Here is an 18,682-nt window from a genome sequence, read left to right as displayed (position 1 = left end):
TTGACGTCAGGAGGGGCAGAGCTGAAGCTGAAAGCTCTGCCCCTTCCAGGAAATGCCGGCGGATTGCCCCCCCCCCCCCCCCCCCCCCCCGGCGATTTGGGGGCTCTGCAGCCCTCGTTTAGCGGCGAGGATGCGGCGGATTACTTGGGAGCACTGAAGCAAACTATAAGGAAGCTTTTGCCGGCGAGGGCCACAAAATATTGTATCGAGGGCCGCAAATGGGCCGCGAGTTTGAGACCCCTGCTTTACAATAATACCAAGTAGTACGAATACCAATAACCTGTCCCAGAAATTGGCAAGTGAAAAATTAAACTGGGCAAGTATACATCAGATGGGTCAGGGGTCAACCATGAGGACTGAGGAAAACCCGGTAATACCTTATTTTCCCAAAAATAAGACACTGTCTTATACTAATTTTTGCTCCAAAAGATGTGCTAGGGCTTATTTTCAGAGGATGTCTTATTTTGGGGGGAAACACTGGTAGTTTTCCTATACAAAATGTATATACTGCATGCCCTGCTGAAACACAAGCAGCATACACAGAGCTTGTGGTTTGCAGATATTGGCTCTCACTTACAAGAAATTGATTCTGCTGATCATGTGTGTGAGGCCTAGTGCACACCAGAGCGTTTCGGCTGCGGTTTGCGATCCGCTTGCGGGTGCGAATGTGGAAACGCTTGGGTAATGTATTTCAATGGGCTGGTGCACACCAGAGCGGGAGGCGTTTTGCAGAAACGCATACTCCCGGGCTGCTGCAGATTTTGGATTGCGGAGGCGTTTCTGCCTCCAATGTAAAGTATAGGAAAAACGCAAACCGCTCTGAAAAACGGCACTTCAGAGCGGTTTGCCAGGCGGTTTTTGTTACAGTATCTGTTCAGTAACAGCTTTAATGTAACAATATATGAAATCTACTACACCAAAAACGCTTCCCAAAACCGCAAAATGCTAGCTGAAACGCTACAGAAAAAAGAAAAAGCGTTTCAAAATCTACTAGCATTTTTCGGATCTGCTAGCGTTTTTTTGGTGTGCACCAGGCCTAGGAGTCTATTTCTTGCAGGCAGAGAACTCTGTCAGGCTCCCCAGAGCTATGATGGGATAAGCTGTGTGTCCTGGGAAGAGGTGAAGTGCTGCTGCTGATGCTTATCACGACAGATCAGGGGGGCTGCCTCCAACAAAAACACAAGTTGCCTGACACATATACAGGACTGTAGAACTCACATTATACTGCTGCTCTCCTGTATCCAGGCTTTGTATTGAGCGTGACTTGCTGGTGTCATGTGGGCTGCTGCTAGGGCTTACATTCCGGGGATGTCTTATATTTCAAGCATGCTAGGAATTCCTGCTAGGGCTTATTCTCAGGGGATGTCTTACTTTAGGGGAAACACGGTATGTACCCCTATAGGACTGCCATCTCTCCCAAATCAAATTAAAGCGGTCCAGGTGTTCTATGCTAGAATAAATTCCCTGTCCATCAGCATTAACATATCAGGGCATCGTTTGACTAGGCTAAAATCCAGATCCAGAGCTTTCCATTTAAAGGCAATGCTCCATTGAGCAGCCAGTAACATGTAACGGTACAAGACACGGAAAGCTCCCGGAACCTCCCCCTTAGGTGAATACAAGAGAGCCTGTTTTATCGCACAACACGTGTGATCACCTATTGCCGACAGTCAGGTGTTCTCAGCTGGCTGCCGGCCAGATCCGGCGTTCTCCCGCGGCCCAGAGTGTGACCCTTCCCTGGAGGTTTAGTCATAGGTGGCAGAGTTGCTTGGCAGTCTCCTGTATAATGCTGCCATGGCCTCAGATATCCTCTGCCTTCCTCCTCACCTGTGTATGGAGGGCGGCTCTGCTGTTTGCTGAGGGTGGAAAATCCCTTCTAAAGTTGCCAATTGAGTTTTTTGTTTTCTTTTCTAAAAGATCTGAGCTTCTTCAGTGAAAAAAATCCCTCTCACAGATTTATTTGTCTTTACAGAGCTGTGACTTTAGTTGCAATACTAGATGGCTTCTACTTCTGAATTGTTACTACACTAGTATTCCTTTATAGTAAACACCAAGGGACCGGTAAGGGCCCGTTCACATCTGAGCGGGAATCGCGCGATTCCTGCTCACCGCAAACCACTAGCGGTTTTTAAAACCGCTCAGCACATAGTTTGCTATGGCAGTGTTCTTACTGCCGCGATCATGGGCGATTAGCGATAATCGCAAACGCGTTACATGCAGTGTTTTGGCAGCGATTCTTGAGCGATCGAGATTAGCATGTATAGAACTGCTAATCGCGATCACTCGCTAGTGTCCTGTCATTTTTTTTTCCGCTGAAAAATGACTCCCGCAAAACCAGGGCTGTGGAGTCGGTACAAAAATCTTCCAACTCCGACTCCTCAGTTTATGAAACCATGACTCAACTCCGACTCCGGGTACCCAAAATGGCTCCGACTCCTCGACTCCGACTCATTAGTTTAATACTTAACAGGCATGTGGACTTTGTACAAAAATCATCCGACTTCTCAGTTTATGACATCTCCGACACCGGGTGCCCAAAATTGCCCCGACTTCTTGACTCCGACTCCCCATCCCTGCGCAAAACGCTAGTGGTAATCGCTATCATTTTGTGATTTTTAGATACGATTGGGGCCTTAAAGTTGTTTACTAGACCAGAAGTTTACTATATTAGAAATACACATAAGGTATGCTATAGTACCGGATCTTAATTCAGTCAATATTAGGGAGTATTTTTTTTTTCTTTAACTAGCCTGGCGGTATGGACGAGCTCAGCTTGTCCATTACCGCCGGAGGCTGCCGCTCAGGCCCAGCTGGGCCGATTTTTTATCAAATAAAAAGGTGCACACGCAGCCGCCACTTTGCCAGCCGCGTGTGCTACCTGAGGGTCCCCCCAGCCGCCTGAGCCCAGCGCAGCCGAACCAAACAGTTCCGGCCAGCGCTAAGGGCTGGATCGGAGGCGGCTGACGCTCATCGCGGCCTTTCTTGTTACTTCTGATCGCCGGAGGCGATCAGAAGTACGCAACAGGAGCGCCCTCTAGTGGGCTTTCATGCAGCCAACTTTTAGTTGGCTGCATGCAATACTTTTTTTTTTTTAAATAAAAAATAAAAAGTCCGGTCGTCAGCCTGGCGATCTTAATAGAACGCCAGGCTGGTTAAAATGCTTCAGCAAGCGAGCACAGACTCGCTTGTCTAAGCTAAATTACAATGCACAGTGCTCAATATACAAGGATTTGCATGCAATGATCATGCAATAGCGTGCACAGGAAGCATAGATCTCACCAGTTAATGCAGATACAGTACTGATAGTGTGCTCCTCTGTCCACATGTCTGTGCAGCCTGGATGATACTGTAACATTGCAGCCATGCACAAGCAAGTCACAGATGATGGGCATTGCCCTCAGTAATCAGGCAACAGCTTACACAGGAAGCATAGGTCTCACCAGTTAATGCAGGTACAGTACTGACAGTGTGCTCTTCTATACACATGTCTGTGCAGCCTGGATGATACCGTAGCATTGCAGCCATGCACAAGCAAGTCACAGATGGGCAGTGCCCTCAGTAATCAGGCAGTAGCTTACATGGGAAGCTTGGCTCTGTGTGCAGATAGTGGGCAGGCTATGCGTTGTAGCCAGCACGCCCACAGCTCATGGGTCTCCGACTGACGTATGACGTGTGTGCCCACCCAATTTCCACTACAGCTGGATACCGAATACCGCAGTGGCCAAAAAACAGATTTACTATAACAGAAGTTGTATTATATCAGGGTTTACTATAACAGGGATTACTCCCATTACTTGTAATCGTGATTGGCTGCGATCTGGACACATAGTTTACTATATCAGAGTGTATTATAACAAGATTCTACTGTACTGTGTTAAGTGTTTTTCTTTCTTTTTTAGGTGAAAGTCGTAAAATTTTCATATATGTGGACCATAAATAACTTTAGTTTTTGCCGAGAAGAAATGGGTGAAGTTTTAAAAAGTTCAACGTTCTCTTCGGGGCCAAATGATAAGATGAAATGGTGAGATATTATTGTTTGCATTCCGAGTCCTTTCCAAGGGAAGATTCCATCTTTGTCTTTGTTTAATGGACTAAATGAATATTATTTGCTTACGGTTGAATCCTGATGCTAGAAATGGGTATTTGTGTAAACTAAAGACCTGAACAGAGCCAGACAAGTCACTTTGTTTGAATTTGCACGGTGATTAAAACAAGATATACAGTTGTGGTGAGGATGCTGGGAGTGTGTGAAAAATCAATATTACACAATGAAGGTCTTCTCCCACTTGAATGTATAGTTTATTATTGCGATTACAGACTTTCACTGAGATTTGGTGCTCTGCATAGAACCACTGAGATTTTGGGCTTTGTATAGAATCATTGAAATTTTTTCTTCATTGCTCTGCAGGTATCCATTGAGATTTGGTGCTCTGCAGATTCACTGAGATTTGGTGTTCTGCATAAATTAAGTGAGATTTTGTGCTTTGCAAATTCACTGAGACTTGGAGCTCTGCAGAGATTTACTGAGACTTGGAGCTCGGCAGAGATTTACTGAGACTTGGTGCTCGGCGGAGATTCACTGAGACTTGGTGCTCGGCAGAGATTCACTGAGACTTGGTGCTCGGCGGAGATTCACTGAGACTTGGTGCACGGCGGAGATTCACTGAGACTTGGTGCTCGGCGGAGATTCACTGAGACTTGGTGCACGGCGGAGATTCACTGAGACTTGGTGCTCTGCGGAGATTCACTGAGACTTGGTGCTCGACGGAGATTCACTGAGACTTGGTGCTCGGCGGAGATTCACTGAGACTTGGTGCTTGGCGGAGATTCACTGAGACTTGGTGCTCGACGGAGATTCACTGAGACTTGGTGCTCGGCGGAGATTCACTGAGACTTGGTGCTCGACGGAGATTCACTGAGACTTGGTGCTCGACGGAGATTCACTGAGACTTGGTGCTCGGCGGAGATTCACTGAGACTTGGTGCTCGGCGGAGATTCACTGAGACTTGGTGCTCGGCGGAGATTCACTGAGACTTGGTGCTCGGCATAGATTCACTGAGACTTGGTGCTCGGCATAGATTCACTGAGACTTGGTGCACGTCGGAGATTCACTGAGACTTGGTGCACGGCGGAGATTCACTGAGACTTGGTGCTCGGCGGAGATTCACTGAGACTTGGTGCTCGGCGGAGATTCACTGAGACTTGGTGCTCGGCGGAGATTCACTGAGACTTGGTGCTCGGCGGAGATTCACTGAGACTTGGTGCTCGGCGGAGATTCACTGAGACTTGGTGCTCGGCGGAGATTCACTGAGACTTGGTGCTCGGCGGAGATTCACTGAGACTTGGTGCTCGGCGGAGATTCACTGAGACTTGGTGCTCGGCGGAGATTCACTGAGACTTGGTGCTCGGCGGAGATTCACTGAGACTTGGTGCTCGGCGGAGATTCACTGAGACTTGGTGCACGGCGGAGATTCACTGAGACTTGGTGCTCGGCGGAGATTCACTGAGACTTGGTGCACGGCGGAGATTCACTGAGACTTGGTGCTCTGCGGAGATTCACTGAGACTTGGTGCTCGGCGGAGATTCACTGAGATTCGGTGCTCGGCGGAGATTCACTGAGACTCGGTGCTCGGCGGAGATTCACTGAGACTCGGTGCTCGGCGGAGATTCACTGAGACTCGGTGCTCAGCGGAGATTCACTGAGACTCGGTGCTCGGCGGAGATTCACTGAGACTCGGTGCTCGGCGGAGATTCACTGAGACTCGGTGCTCGGCGGAGATTCACTGAGACTCGGTGCTCGGCGGAGATTCACTGAGACTCGGTGCTCGGCGGAGATTCACTGAGACTCGGTGCTCGGCGGAGATTCACTGAGACTCGGTGCTCGGCGGAGATTCACTGAGACTCGGTGCTCGGCGGAGATTCACTGAGACTCGGTGCTCGGCGGAGATTCACTGAGACTCGGTGCACGGCGGAGATTCACTGAGACTTGGTGCTCGGCGGAGATTCACTGAGACTTGGTGCTCGGCGGAGATTCACTGAGACTTGGTGCTCGGCGGAGATTCACTGAGACTTGGTGCTCGGCGGAGATTCACTGAGACTTGGTGCACGGCGGAGATTCACTGAGACTTGGTGCACGGCGGAGATTCACTGAGACTTGGTGCACGGCGGAGATTCACTGAGACTTGGTGCACGGCGGAGATTCACTGAGACTTGGTGCACGGCGGAGATTCACTGAGACTTGGTGCTCGGCGGAGATTCACTGAGACTTGGTGCTCGGCGGAGATTCACTGAGACTTGGTGCTCGGCGGAGATTCACTGAGACTTGGTGCTCGGCGGAGATTCACTGAGACTTGGTGCTCGGCGGGGATTCACTGAGACTTGGTGCTCGGCGGGGATTCACTGGGACTTGGTGCTCGGCGGAGATTCACTGGGACTTGGTGCTCGGCGGAGATTCACTGAGACTTGGTGCTCGGCGGAGATTCACTGAGACTTGGTGCTCGGCGGAGATTCACTGAGACTTGGTGCTCGGCGGAGATTCACTGAGACTTGGTGCTCGGCGGAGATTCACTGAGACTTGGTGCACGGCGGAGATTCACTGAGACTTGGTGCTCGGCGGAGATTCACTGAGACTTGGTGTTCGGCGGAGATTCACTAAGATCTGATGTCCTTTCCCTGCATGCTTCGGTGACTGAAAGTGGCATGTGTCCGGCTGACTGGGAATGGATCAGGCAGATATTGGTGATAAGATTCACTGAACTTTCAGAGCAGATAAACAAGTGAATGTTCTGTTAAAGGAAAACTGTGAGAAGTATATGGAGGCTGCCATATTTATTTTCTGTTAAATAATACTAGTTGCCTGGCAGCCCTGCTGATCTATTTGGCTGCAGTAGTGTCTGAATATATATATATAACACCAGAAACAAGCATGCAGCTAATCCTGTCAAATCTGAGAATGTCAGAAACTTCTGATCTGCTGCATGCTTGTTCAGGGGCTATGGCTAAAGATATTAGAGGCTGAGGATCAGCAGGACAGACAGACAATGTGCATTGCTTAAAAGGAAATCAGTATGGCAGCCTCCATATCCCTCTCACCTCAGGTGTCCTTTAACTCCCCTTGGCGTTATGATTCTTTCTGGATTGTAGGCTTTAAAAGCAGTGCAATTTTTTTTCACGCTTTCAGACCCTAAAACCTGCTGCTAGGGAGATCTGCAGCAGCCAACTCACTCGCCTCCCTGGGATCCAGCGCTGCAGTTATACTCCTACAGGTGGCGCTGTAACCTTAAAGTGAGATTGTTGGCTGTCGTTATGACGATAGATGGCGATCTCACCAGGGGGAAGCAGAGCCTCGGAGGAGCGGAAGAAGAATGGCGGCCGACGCCGGGATCCCCCGGGAGGTGAGTTAAAACGCTCACTGCGCGCATTGCTCTGCATACAGCCTCCGGCAACTACACCAAGTGCAGGTCAGGGTTACCGCCAAGGAGGTTAAGGGAGCAGATTTGTATAAGGAACAGAAGTAAAGCTGTTGCTATTAAATTCATTGGGAAACCATTGTTTAACCTGCCTGGCGTTCTATTAAGATCGCCAGGGAGGCTGCGGGAGGGTTTTTTTTCAATAAAAAAAAAAACTATTTCATGCAGCCAACTAAAAGTTGGCTGCATGAAAGCCCACTAGAGGGCGCTCCGGAGGCGTTCTTCTGATCGCCTCCGGCGGCCAGAAGTAACACGGAAGGCCGCAATGAGCGGCCTTCCGTGTTTCGCTTACCTCGTCGCCATGGCGACGAGCGGAGTGACGTCATGGACATCAGCCGACGTCCTGACGTCAGCCGCCTCCGATCCAGCCCTAAGGGCCCTTTTCCACCAGCGCGTTTGCGCTGGCTGAATCGCAAAACCGCAAACCGCTAGCGATTTTACAATCGCTACGGTTTGCTTTTTAACATAGGAATCGCGGTAGGTCATTTCCACTACCGCGATTCGCTTTTGTCGGGAACGCGAACGCGCGGCGGAGCGATAATTGCCGCGATTTTGCTATGCAGTGCATAGCATAGCAAAATCGCGGCCGCAAACGTCGGGGGAATCGCCGGTTTTGCGATTCAGCAATCGCTAGCGTTCAGTGTGAACGCTAGCGATTGCAGGTGGAAAAGGGCCCTTAGCGCTGGCCGGAACTATTTGTTCCGGCTGCGCAGGGCTCGGGCGGCTGGGGGGACCCTCTTTCGCACTTCAGCGGCGATCAGGCAGCACACGCGGCTGGCAAAGTGCCGGCTGCGTGTGCTGCTTTTTATTTGAGCCAAATCGGCCCAGCAGGGCCTGAGCGGCAGGCTCCGGCGGTACTGGACGAGCTGAGCTCGTCCAGACCGCTCAGCAGGTTAAAGCCTTAGTCCAACCTTGCAGATTTCTCATTGTTAATAAAGGAGAATGGAGGACTGTGGCATCACCTAGTTTTCATATTTCAAACTATTGAACTTTTTATCTTGTTTCTGCTCTCAGAAGTATTTCTCTCAGACACACAGAAATGTTATGACCTCTGATTAGTTATACAAGAGAGCTACACTGTATTCAGAGAAACTGTCATTTAGAGCCTTAGGTTCTTATAGTGAACCCAAGGAGAAAATTATATGGAGGCTGCCATATTCATTTCCTTTTAGGCAATACCAGTTGCCTGGCAGCCCTGCTGATCCTCTGCCTCTAATATTTTTAGCCACAGACCCTGAACAAGCATGCAGCAGATCAGGTGTTTCTGACATTGTCAGATCTGACAAGATAAGCTGCATGCTTGTTTCTGGCGTTGTTCAGGTACTGCTGCAGCCAGATAGACCAGCACGGCTGCCAGGCAACTGGTATTGTTTAAAATGTCAACACGGTGGCATAGTGGTTAGCGCTTTTGCCTTGCAGCGCTGGGTCCCTGGTTTGTATCCCAGCCAGGTCAACATCTGCAAGGAGTTTGTATGTTCTCCCCGTGTCTGCGTGGGTTTCCTCCGGGCACTCCAGTTTACTCCCACTTCACAAAAAACAGACAGATAAGTTAATTGGCTTCCCCCTAAATTGGCCCTAGACTACGATACATACATACATGCATGCATACATGCATACATACATGCATACATACATGCATACATACATGCATACATACATACATACATACATACAAGGTGAAAAACCGAGAGCCCAATATAGTGTAGTAGGTATTGGAAGGTGGAATGAGTAATGTGAAACATAAGTATTATACTTACAAACCAGGGTTACCTCCAAGGCAACCACTGAAGAGGCAGGTGGGAAGAAAAAGCCTGTCCCCACTCAGGATTAGGACATCGCTCTCTGTGGATAGGAGGAAAGAAGAGAGTATATCACCCTTCCACCAGGGGTGGATTTCTTGATACGCAGAGAAGTACAGAGGCGCCAGTAGGATAAAATTCGCTAAAATGTTTAAAACTTAAGGGATGCGGTGGTGGACCAGCCAACCCAAGACAGACGCAAGTACTGTCAATTAAAGTAACAAACAATTTATTTATATACTCCCAAGAACAGTTGCAACGCGTTTCGCAGGCAAAGTCCCGCTTCTTCAGGCAATAAACAACAGGAGTGAAACACCGTATGAAATCTAGAGCATGCTTGGCACCTCTGTAGAGTGCAGCGTGAAGAGAACAGGAGAGCAGGTCACAGCCTAGTTCTAAGTAGGATTGGAACTGTACACATGCAAGTTTGTCTGATCATGTGACATGTCAGTTTCATGGTCCCTTTAAATATCTACCAGATCAATCTTCCTGTGTGTGGCCATTATGAGGCTGCATACACACCTCCAAGCGAGTCATTGGCCAATTTTACTACTTCCATGTAGTATGAGAGCTTACCTGCTGAATCTGCTCACGGTATTCAAAATCTGTTGGTCCTGCTGGCGATACTACATGTAGGTGGTAAAATCGGCCAATCGAAGTTGGATGTGTGTACCAGGCTTAACGACTTGGAGGAGGTACCTAGGTCTTTACTTTGCCTGTGCGTAATACCTTAAACCTATGTGTTTCCTCTTAGGTGCTTGCGTGTGAACCCAAAAGGGCTGGATGACGAGAGCAAGGATTATTTATCTCTATACCTGCTCCTCGTTAGCTGTCCGAAAAGTGAAGTTCGAGCAAAGTTTAAATTTTCCCTGCTGAACGCTAAGAGGGAAGAAACAAAAGCCATGGGTGAGTATAACTGGAACAGATATTTTTAAGTCCTGCGCTCTGCTTCATTATACTGGCTGGGTGTGGGGTATTTTGCTCCTAGGCGCTGCTCCAAGGACTGGGTAGTGCCAGTTAAAGGGGCACTGTGGTGAAAATGTTAAAATATGTGCAAACATATGCAAATAAGAAGTACATTTTTTCCAGAGTAAAATGAGCCATAAATTACTTTTGTCCTATGTTGCTGTCACTTACAATAGGTAGTAGAAATCTGACAGAAGAAGGTTTTGGACTAGTCCACCTCTTCATGGGGGATTCTCGGGGATTTATTTATTTTCAAAAGCACTTAGTGAAGGACAGTTGCTCTGTCCAACTGCCAAAAAAACTGTAGCGAGCAGAGAGGCTGGCCAGCATCATTGTTTAAATCCTTTTTAGGGAATATCTTTATAAAGAATAAAAGCCTTGCTGAGAATCCCCTATGAAGAGATGGACTAATCCAAAACCTGTCGCTTCTGTCAGATTTCTACTACCTACTGTAAGTGACCGCAACATAGGAGAAAAGTAATTTATGCTCATTTTACTCTGGAAAAACCATACTTCTTATTTGTCTATTTGGACATATATTTTAAATTTTACAAATGTTTTGCTATAGTGCCCCATTAACTGTATAGAATGAAAAGAAGAACAGGAGGAGGATGGTGCGTTACCTTTTTAATACATAGATTATCCGCATAAATATGCACTTACAATTTTGGAGTAGATAGTTGCGCGTGTCAAATATAGCACCCTCTGTATACCTCTTACTTCAGTTCCCCTTTAAAGCACACCTTTAGCGATATTATTATTATTTATTGTATTTATAAAGCGCCAACATATTATGCAGCGATATGAGAGGGATATGTCATGGCTGCCATATGTATCTACTTTTAAACAATACCCGTTGATTGACCGTGGTGCAGGACAGTCGCAGTCTGATCGGCTTTCACGCATAACCTCTGCTGTAGAACCACGATTATGGAATGTAGATAGCGGGGTCATATATGTTGTCGATGTGTTCTGGCAATAAACAGTTTTTGCCCAAATCAACATTTGAATGTTGAATTGGCCTAAATATTGTATAGTCAGTTTTAGAGGCAGAGGATCAGTAGGACTGCCAGGAAACTGGTATTGTTTACAAGGAAATAAATATGGCAGCCTCCATATTCCTTTCACTTCAGGCGTCTTTTAAAGTGGATCAGAACTCTTTCACGGGACAGAAAGAAAGCATAGAGAAATGCACCCTGTGTGTATTTAGAGAGTTAAGCCTGTCTAATTTCCCCTCAGCTGTGACTAATCACAACTGTAATTTGATCTCTCACCTTTGTCAGCTGGCTGCCTCGGTAGAGGAGCTAATTTGTAAACACGGGAACTTAGCCTCTGCTTCCATGAAAGCAGGAAGTAGACAACACTGCAAATGTATTGCAGGATTTGTATCGGTTGAAATAAATGTTTTTCTTCAAATGTTATTGTACTGTTTTCAGAGCAGAAAATAAATTGAGTTCAGGTCCGCTTCAAGTAAGTTAAATGTGCTTTAACCTCCCTGGCGGTTTATTTATTTTGCCAGGGAGGCTGCAACGTGGTTTTTTTTTAATAAAAAAAAAATATTTCATGCAGCCAACTGAAAGTTGGCTGCATGAAAGCCCACTAGAGGGCGCTCCTGTTGCGTTCTTTCGATCGCCTCCGGCAATCGAAAGTAACAAGATAGGCCGCAATGAGCGGCCTATCTTGTTTCGCTTTTGTCGTCGCCATGGCGACGAGCGGAGTGACGTCATGGACGTCGGTCGACGTCCTGACGTCAGAGCCGCCCGATCCAGCCTCTAGCGCCGGCCGGAACTGTTTGTTCCGGCTGCGCTGGGCTCGGGCGGCTGGGGGGACCCTCTTTCGCCGCTGCACGCGGCGGATCGCCGCGGAGCGGCGGCGATCGGGCAGCACACGCGGCTGGCAAAGTGCCGGCTGCGTGTGCTGCTTTTTTCAGAATTGAAATCGGCCCAGCAGGGCCTGAGCGGCGACCTCCGGCGGCATACCCCGAGCTCAGCTCGGGATTACCGCCAAGGAGGTTATAGGATACCTGAAGTAAGAGGGATATGGAGGTTACCATATTTATTTCCTTGTAAACAATACCAGTTGCCTGGCTGTCCTGCTGATCCTCTGCTTCTAAAGCTGGCCATACACTATACTATAATTTTTAAAGAGAACCCGAGGTGGGGTTCTGACAATGAAAGCCGCATAGAAAGGCTAGGTCTACCTACAATGGAGGAAATAATTATTTGACCCCTCACTGATTTTGTAAGTTTGTCCAATGACAAAGAAATGAAAAGTCTCAGAACAGTATCATTTCAATGGTAGGTTTATTTTAACAGTGGCAGATAGCACATCAAAAGGAAAATCGAAAAAAATAACCTTAAATAAAAGATAGCAACTGATTTGCATTTCATTGAGTGAAATAAGTTTTTGAACCCCTACCAACCATTAAGAGTTCTTGCTCCCACAGAGTGGTTAGACACTTCTACTCAATTAGTCACCCTCATTAAGGACACCTGTCTTAACTAGTCACCTGTATAAAAGACACCTGTCCACAGAATCAATCAATCAAGCAGACTCCAAACTCTCCAACATGGGAAAGACCAAAGAGTTGTCCAAGGATGTCAGAGACAAAATTGTAGACCTGCACAAGGCTGGAATGGGCTACAAAACCATTAGCAAGAAGCTGGGAGAGAAGGTGACAACTGTTGGTGCAATTGTTCGAAAATGGAAGGAGCACAAAATGATCATCAATCGACCTCGCTCTGGGGCTCCACGCAAGATCTCACCTCGTGGGGTGTCAATGGTTCTGAGAAAGGTGAAAATGCATCCTAGAACTACACGGGAGGAGTTAGTGAATGACCTCAAATTAGCAGGGACCACAGTCACCAAGAAAACCATTGGAAACACATTACACCGCAATGGATTAAAATCCTGCAGGGCTCACAAGGTCCCCCTGCTCAAGAAGGCACATGTGCAGGCCCGTCTGAAGTTTGCCAATGAACACCTAAATGATTCTGTGAGTGACTGGGAGAAGATGCTGTGGTCTGATGAGACCAAAATAGAGCTCTTTGGCATTAACTCAACTCGCTGTGTTTGGAGGAAGAAAAATGCTGCCTATGACCCCCAAAACACCGTCCCCACCGTCAAGCATGGGGGTGGAAACATTTTGCTTTGGGGGTGTTTTTCTGCTAAGGGCACAGGACAACTTAATCGCATTAACGGGAAAATGGACGGAGCCATGTATCGTGAAATCCTGAACAACCTCCTTTCCTCTGCCAGGAAACTGAAAATAGGTCGTGGATGGGTGTTCCAGCACGACAATGACCCAAAACATACAGCAAAGGCAACAAAGGAGTGGCTCAAGAAGAAGCACATTAAGGTCATGGAGTGGCCTAGTCAGTCTCCGGACCTTAATCCAATAGAAAATGTATGGAGGGAGCTCAAGCTCAGAGTTGCACAGAGACAGCCTCGAAACCTTAGGGATTTAGAGATGATCTGCAAAGAGGAGTGGACCAACATTCCTCCTAAAATGTGTGCAAACTTGGTCATCAATTACAAGAAACGTTTGACCTCTGTGCTTGCAAACAAGGGTTTTTCCACTAAGTATTAAAGAGAACCCGAGGTGTGTTTAAAGAATGTTATCTGCATACAGAGGCTGGATTTGCCTATACAGCCCAGCCTCTGTTGCTATCCCAAACCCCACTAAGGTCCCCCTGCACTCTGCAATCCCTCATAAATCACAGCCGTGCTGTGAGGCTGTGTTTACATGTGTAGTGTCAGTCTCAGCTGCTCCCCGCCTCCTCCATAGCTCCGGGCCCTGCCCCCGTCCCTTCCCTCCAATCAGCAGGGAGGGAAGGGATGCAGGCGGGGACTGGAGTTCTGCAGGAGGCGGGGAGAGCAGCAGACTGACACTATAGAGATAAACACAGCCAGCTCTGACAAGCTGTTTGTCAGCAGCGTGGCTGTGATTTATGAGGGATTGCAGAGTGCAGGGGGACCTTAGGGGGGTTTGGGATAGCAACAGAGGCTGGGCTGTATAGGCAGATCCAGCCTCTGTGTGCAGATAATATTCTTCAAACCCACCTCGGGTTCTCTTTAAGTCTTTTACTGTTAGAGGGTTCAAAAACTTATTTCACTCAATGAAATGTAAATCAGTTGCTATCTTTTATTTAAGGTTATTTTTTCGATTTTCCTTTTGATGTGCTATCTGCCACTGTTAAAATAAACCTACCATTGAAATGATACTGTTCTGAGACTTTTCATTTCTTTGTCATTGGACAAACTTACAAAATCAGTGAGGGGTCAAATAATTATTTCCTCCACTGTATACAGCCCAGCCTCTGTTGCTATCCAGATCCCCCCCCAAGCCTTATTGTGACGCGCTGCGTGTCGGCAGCGCGGCTATGATTTATGGGTGATCGCAGAGTGCATGGGGGGGGGGGCTTAGGGGGGATCTGGATAGCAACAGAGGCTGGGCAGTATAGGCAGACCTAGCCTCTGTATGCGGATTTCATTGTCAGAACGCCACTTCGGGTTCTCTTTAAGCTAATTCAACATTCAAACCTCAATTTCGGCAAAAATTTAGTTTACTGGGGGGCACTTCGATACTGCGAATGACTCCCGCGATCGTCATTTGGTGATCAGTGATGGTGGTTCTATCAGGGCTGTGGAGTCGAAGCAATTTTGGGTACCTGGAGTTGGTGGTTTCATAAACTGAGGAGTCTGAGTCAGGAGTCGGATGATTTTTGTACCAAATCTACAGCCCTGGTTAGTATTAGACTAAGGAGTCGTAGTCGAGGAGTCAGAGCCATTTTGGCTACCTGTAGTCTGTGGTACCGAGGAGTCGGATTATTTTTGTACCGACTCCACTGCCCTGGGTTCTATGGCCGCCGTCACACATATCATCGATCAAAATGTTGACAGTCCGGGACAGTCATAGCCCAATCAGCACCACGGTCAATCAACTGGTACTGTTAAAAAGGAAAATTAATATAGCAGCCTCCATACATCATTCTCACTTCAGGTGTTCTTTAAGAAGAGAAAAGGCTCTGGATAATATGGAGCAGAGCCTTCCTGTTCCTCCATGCTGCCCATCATTCCTGTGCCGTGCCCGGATAAACTTCCTTGCTATACTAGCGTTTTGTAGTCTTCGGGAAGCCTTCAGAAGTACTTGTGTCACTGAGTACTTCCTAAGACAAGCGGACCTGTACTTCGTATGCGTGTGTCCAGGCTAGCGCATGCACAGCAGAGAAGCACGCTTATTCCGAAGCACTGGGAGACACAAGTACTTCTGCAGAGTACCGACGTGCTACTCAATCTAGCAATTCGAAGAAGTTTAACCGGGGGGAACGGGGCAAGAAGAACGGCCAGCACGGAAGAAGAACGGGAAAGCTCTATAGCACAGGTGTCAAACACCAGGCCTGCGGGCCGAATGTGGCCCTTCTTGCCATTTTATGTTGCCCTCAAGATCTTCCAAAGTAAGCAGCAAAAGAAAGACCAAAGGAGCCTACTGGGAACAGTTTTTGAGCTTGGGTACAGCAATAACCCACTGGACTTCGCCCCCCTTTACAAAATTATTATGGGGCTTCCTCCTTGGATCCAAGCCTCACCCCCCTCCCCCCCCCCCTCCCCCAGTAACTGGTAAATCATACACACACCTACAATCCCCCCCTCCCCAACAACATCTGCCCACATTGCAAATTAGCACAGCGGAACAGTTTTATGTTTGCCTGCTCCAGTGATACGTTGTCTCTTCTGTTCTTCCAGGCAGTCACATGACATGTGCTTCCATACCTCCTTCTCCTGATCATGTGACATGCCGCATGTGCCTGGTGTGTGCAGCATAGAGCGTGTGGCTGTCAGGAAGATCAGAGGAGACCTGAAACATGCTCCACTATGCTACACTGCAGAAGGGGAGGAGCAGGCCACCCACGGTCACTGTAGTGACGCCACTTAGTTTGAGATTGTTAAATCTTAATAAACAGTTTGGCCCATAACTTAAACTGTTGTGAATTTTTGCCCCTTATGTGATTGAGTTTGACACCCCAGCTCTATAGTATCTAGATCCTCCCCGCTTCTTAAGGTGGCCATACACTGGTCGATTTGCCATCAGATCCGACCAACAGATCCCTCTCTGATCGAATCTGATCAGAGAGGGATCGTATGGCTGCCTTTACTGCAAACAGATTGTGAATCGATTTCAGCCTGAGACCGATCACAATCTGTGGAGCTGCTGACGCCCCCGCATACATTACCTGCTCTGGCCGGCTCGAGTCCCCTGTCACCGCTGTCTTCTTCTTCTCCGCTCCGGCTACTGAACTTCCTGTCCAGGGGGAGTATAAACAGTAGAGGGCGCTCTACTGTTTAAACTTCCTGCCGGGACAGGAAGTTCTGTGTAGCTCTGGAGCCCGAAGCGGAGAAGACCAGGGGACTCGCGCCGGTTGGAGCAGATAATGTATTACCCGCTGTATTGTGTTGGTCGTCGAGCATTTGAACGGCGCTAACGACGCACTCCCGACCCGCCGGCGACCGAGAAAAATCTTCCGCACGGATGGGTCGATGGGAATCGACAGGAACGATCGATTTCGGACGGAAATCGATCGTTCTGTCAGCGGTGTGCGTGGCGATTTTACAGCCGTTTCGATCACTGTAAACGAAACGGCTGTATATCGGCGGGAAAATCGTTAGGTGTATGGGCCCCTTTAGGTACCAAACCCAACATAAGATTACAGATTTAAACACTTTTTTTTTTCCATCTTACTCACTGTATTGCCCAGTGTTCAACTAGAGATGTTTTACCTCCTCTTCTAGTGACTCCACAAATCTCCCTGTTGGGTACTTAGCTGTAAAATCCTTAAAGAGGTCGCTAGTCTTCCTCGCTCTCTCTCCGAAGCTGACAAAGGAGTCTCTTTCTTCGGCCGTTTTGTAACGGGAGCTGTTCTACTCTTGAGTGTTTTTATTTCGGCACTTTTGTATGCCTCTAGGTTTGGAAAATTACAGCCAGAGCTTTGAGCTTGCTCCAGATGGTGGAAGAGTAGGAGATGTATTTTTAGGTCTTTTCTGTTGTTGCCAGTGGATGTGCGTATCTCCGGGCTGTTGTGTGGCTTCCTGCCGCCTAAATTAATCTTCTAGACTCCTAAATTCTGTGAGGATTCATTCGTCCTTGCTGTGTAATGGTTATTTAAACCATGATTTGAAATGTCTTGCAGTAGATGAGTAGTGAGGACACTATGGCTTCTATTTCATGTACCAGCTGACCCTCAGATTAGTCAGCTTCTCACTCATACTTGGAGTGTGTATTTACACGGCACCGGCTACATTATGCTGTGCCGAGTGGCTGGGCAGCACGTTGGTGCCATCCCCAGATTCGAATCCTGGCCAAGGCACTATTTGCATGGAGTTTGTATGCTCTTCCTGTACATACCGTACATGAATTTCCTCTGGACATTGCAGTTTTCTTTAAAATCCATTATATAGGTAGAAAAAAAACAACGTTTTGTAAGAAATAATACCTTTTAATGGCTAACTAATAGAGTTAAATGATGCAAGCTTTCTGGGATCTAGTCCCTTCTTCAGGCATATTTTCAGATGTGAGGTGAAGTAAAACACTGATGCAGATAAATGGTAAAACACGAAGATGACAGTTGTGCTGGTTACTGTTTATCCGTTAGGTGTCAGGTGATCAGCAGGCTGGAGCCAGTGAGTTAGTGCAACCATACATGAAATCCAGCAGGTTTCTGAAGATCATGAAGCCAAATCAATCATGTTACATAAGGAGTCATGAATCCCATTCCACAATTTAAACCTTCTGTTAATGTCTTGAACATTTTCATAAATTTGTACTGTATTTTTCTTGATTGATCATTTTTGAAGTTACCCTTAAGAACAAGTACTTTTAGATCTTGCATGCTGTGCTTATTTTTTACAAAACGTTGTTTTTTTCTACCTATATAATTTGTTTGGCTAACACGGTACAGAAACTTTTTTGCTACTATCATCACTTTAAAATCCATGTAATGTGCCTAAACAGAAAGGACCCCTGAAGTGAGAGGGATATGGAGGCCATATTGATTTCCTTTTTAAACAATGCACATGATTTGATTGGTCTGGACTCAAGCTGCATATAATTTGTCATTTGCATGTCATGCTCTGTCTTAATGACGGATGGGGGGTGGTCTCGGGATCAAAGCAGTTAATTTCGGTGCTTGCGCTTTCCCCTGCTGCACCTGAGTCAAGGAGTTGGAGCAATTTTGGGTACCTGCAGTCTTCTCCCCAGAAAATATTTCCAGCAGAGTGGCATGAAAAAGTAGCCGGGTGGCATGAAAAAGTAGCCGGGTGGGGCGTGATAACAGAATGCAGGGCTGGCGCTTCTCTGCATACAACAGAGGAGAACGTGAGCCGATGACAGCCGGGTGGTCACCAAAACGAGCCGGGTGGAGCACCCGGCTAAAAGAGCCTGGGGACAACACT

The 18,682-nt window shown here is 47.5% G+C and overlaps 1 protein-coding gene across 1 annotated transcript in view; it reads left to right on the top strand.

The window, feature by feature from the left end:
- SPOPL (speckle type BTB/POZ protein like) overlaps positions 1-18,682 on the top strand; it is a 74,064-nt gene that overhangs the window by 9,664 nt on the left and 45,718 nt on the right. Inside the window, exons 2-3 of the mRNA XM_068245881.1 lie at positions 3,900-4,021; positions 10,023-10,174. Coding sequence (XP_068101982.1) covers positions 3,900-4,021; positions 10,023-10,174 — 274 coding nt within the window. The remainder of the gene's footprint in view (positions 1-3,899; positions 4,022-10,022; positions 10,175-18,682) is intronic.

Source organism: Hyperolius riggenbachi, chromosome 7 (genome assembly GCF_040937935.1).
Source record: "Hyperolius riggenbachi isolate aHypRig1 chromosome 7, aHypRig1.pri, whole genome shotgun sequence".
NCBI lineage: Eukaryota > Metazoa > Chordata > Amphibia > Anura > Hyperoliidae > Hyperolius > Hyperolius riggenbachi.
The sequence above is the reverse complement of the archived record's forward strand: the minus strand, read 5'-3'. Positions and strand labels throughout refer to the sequence as shown.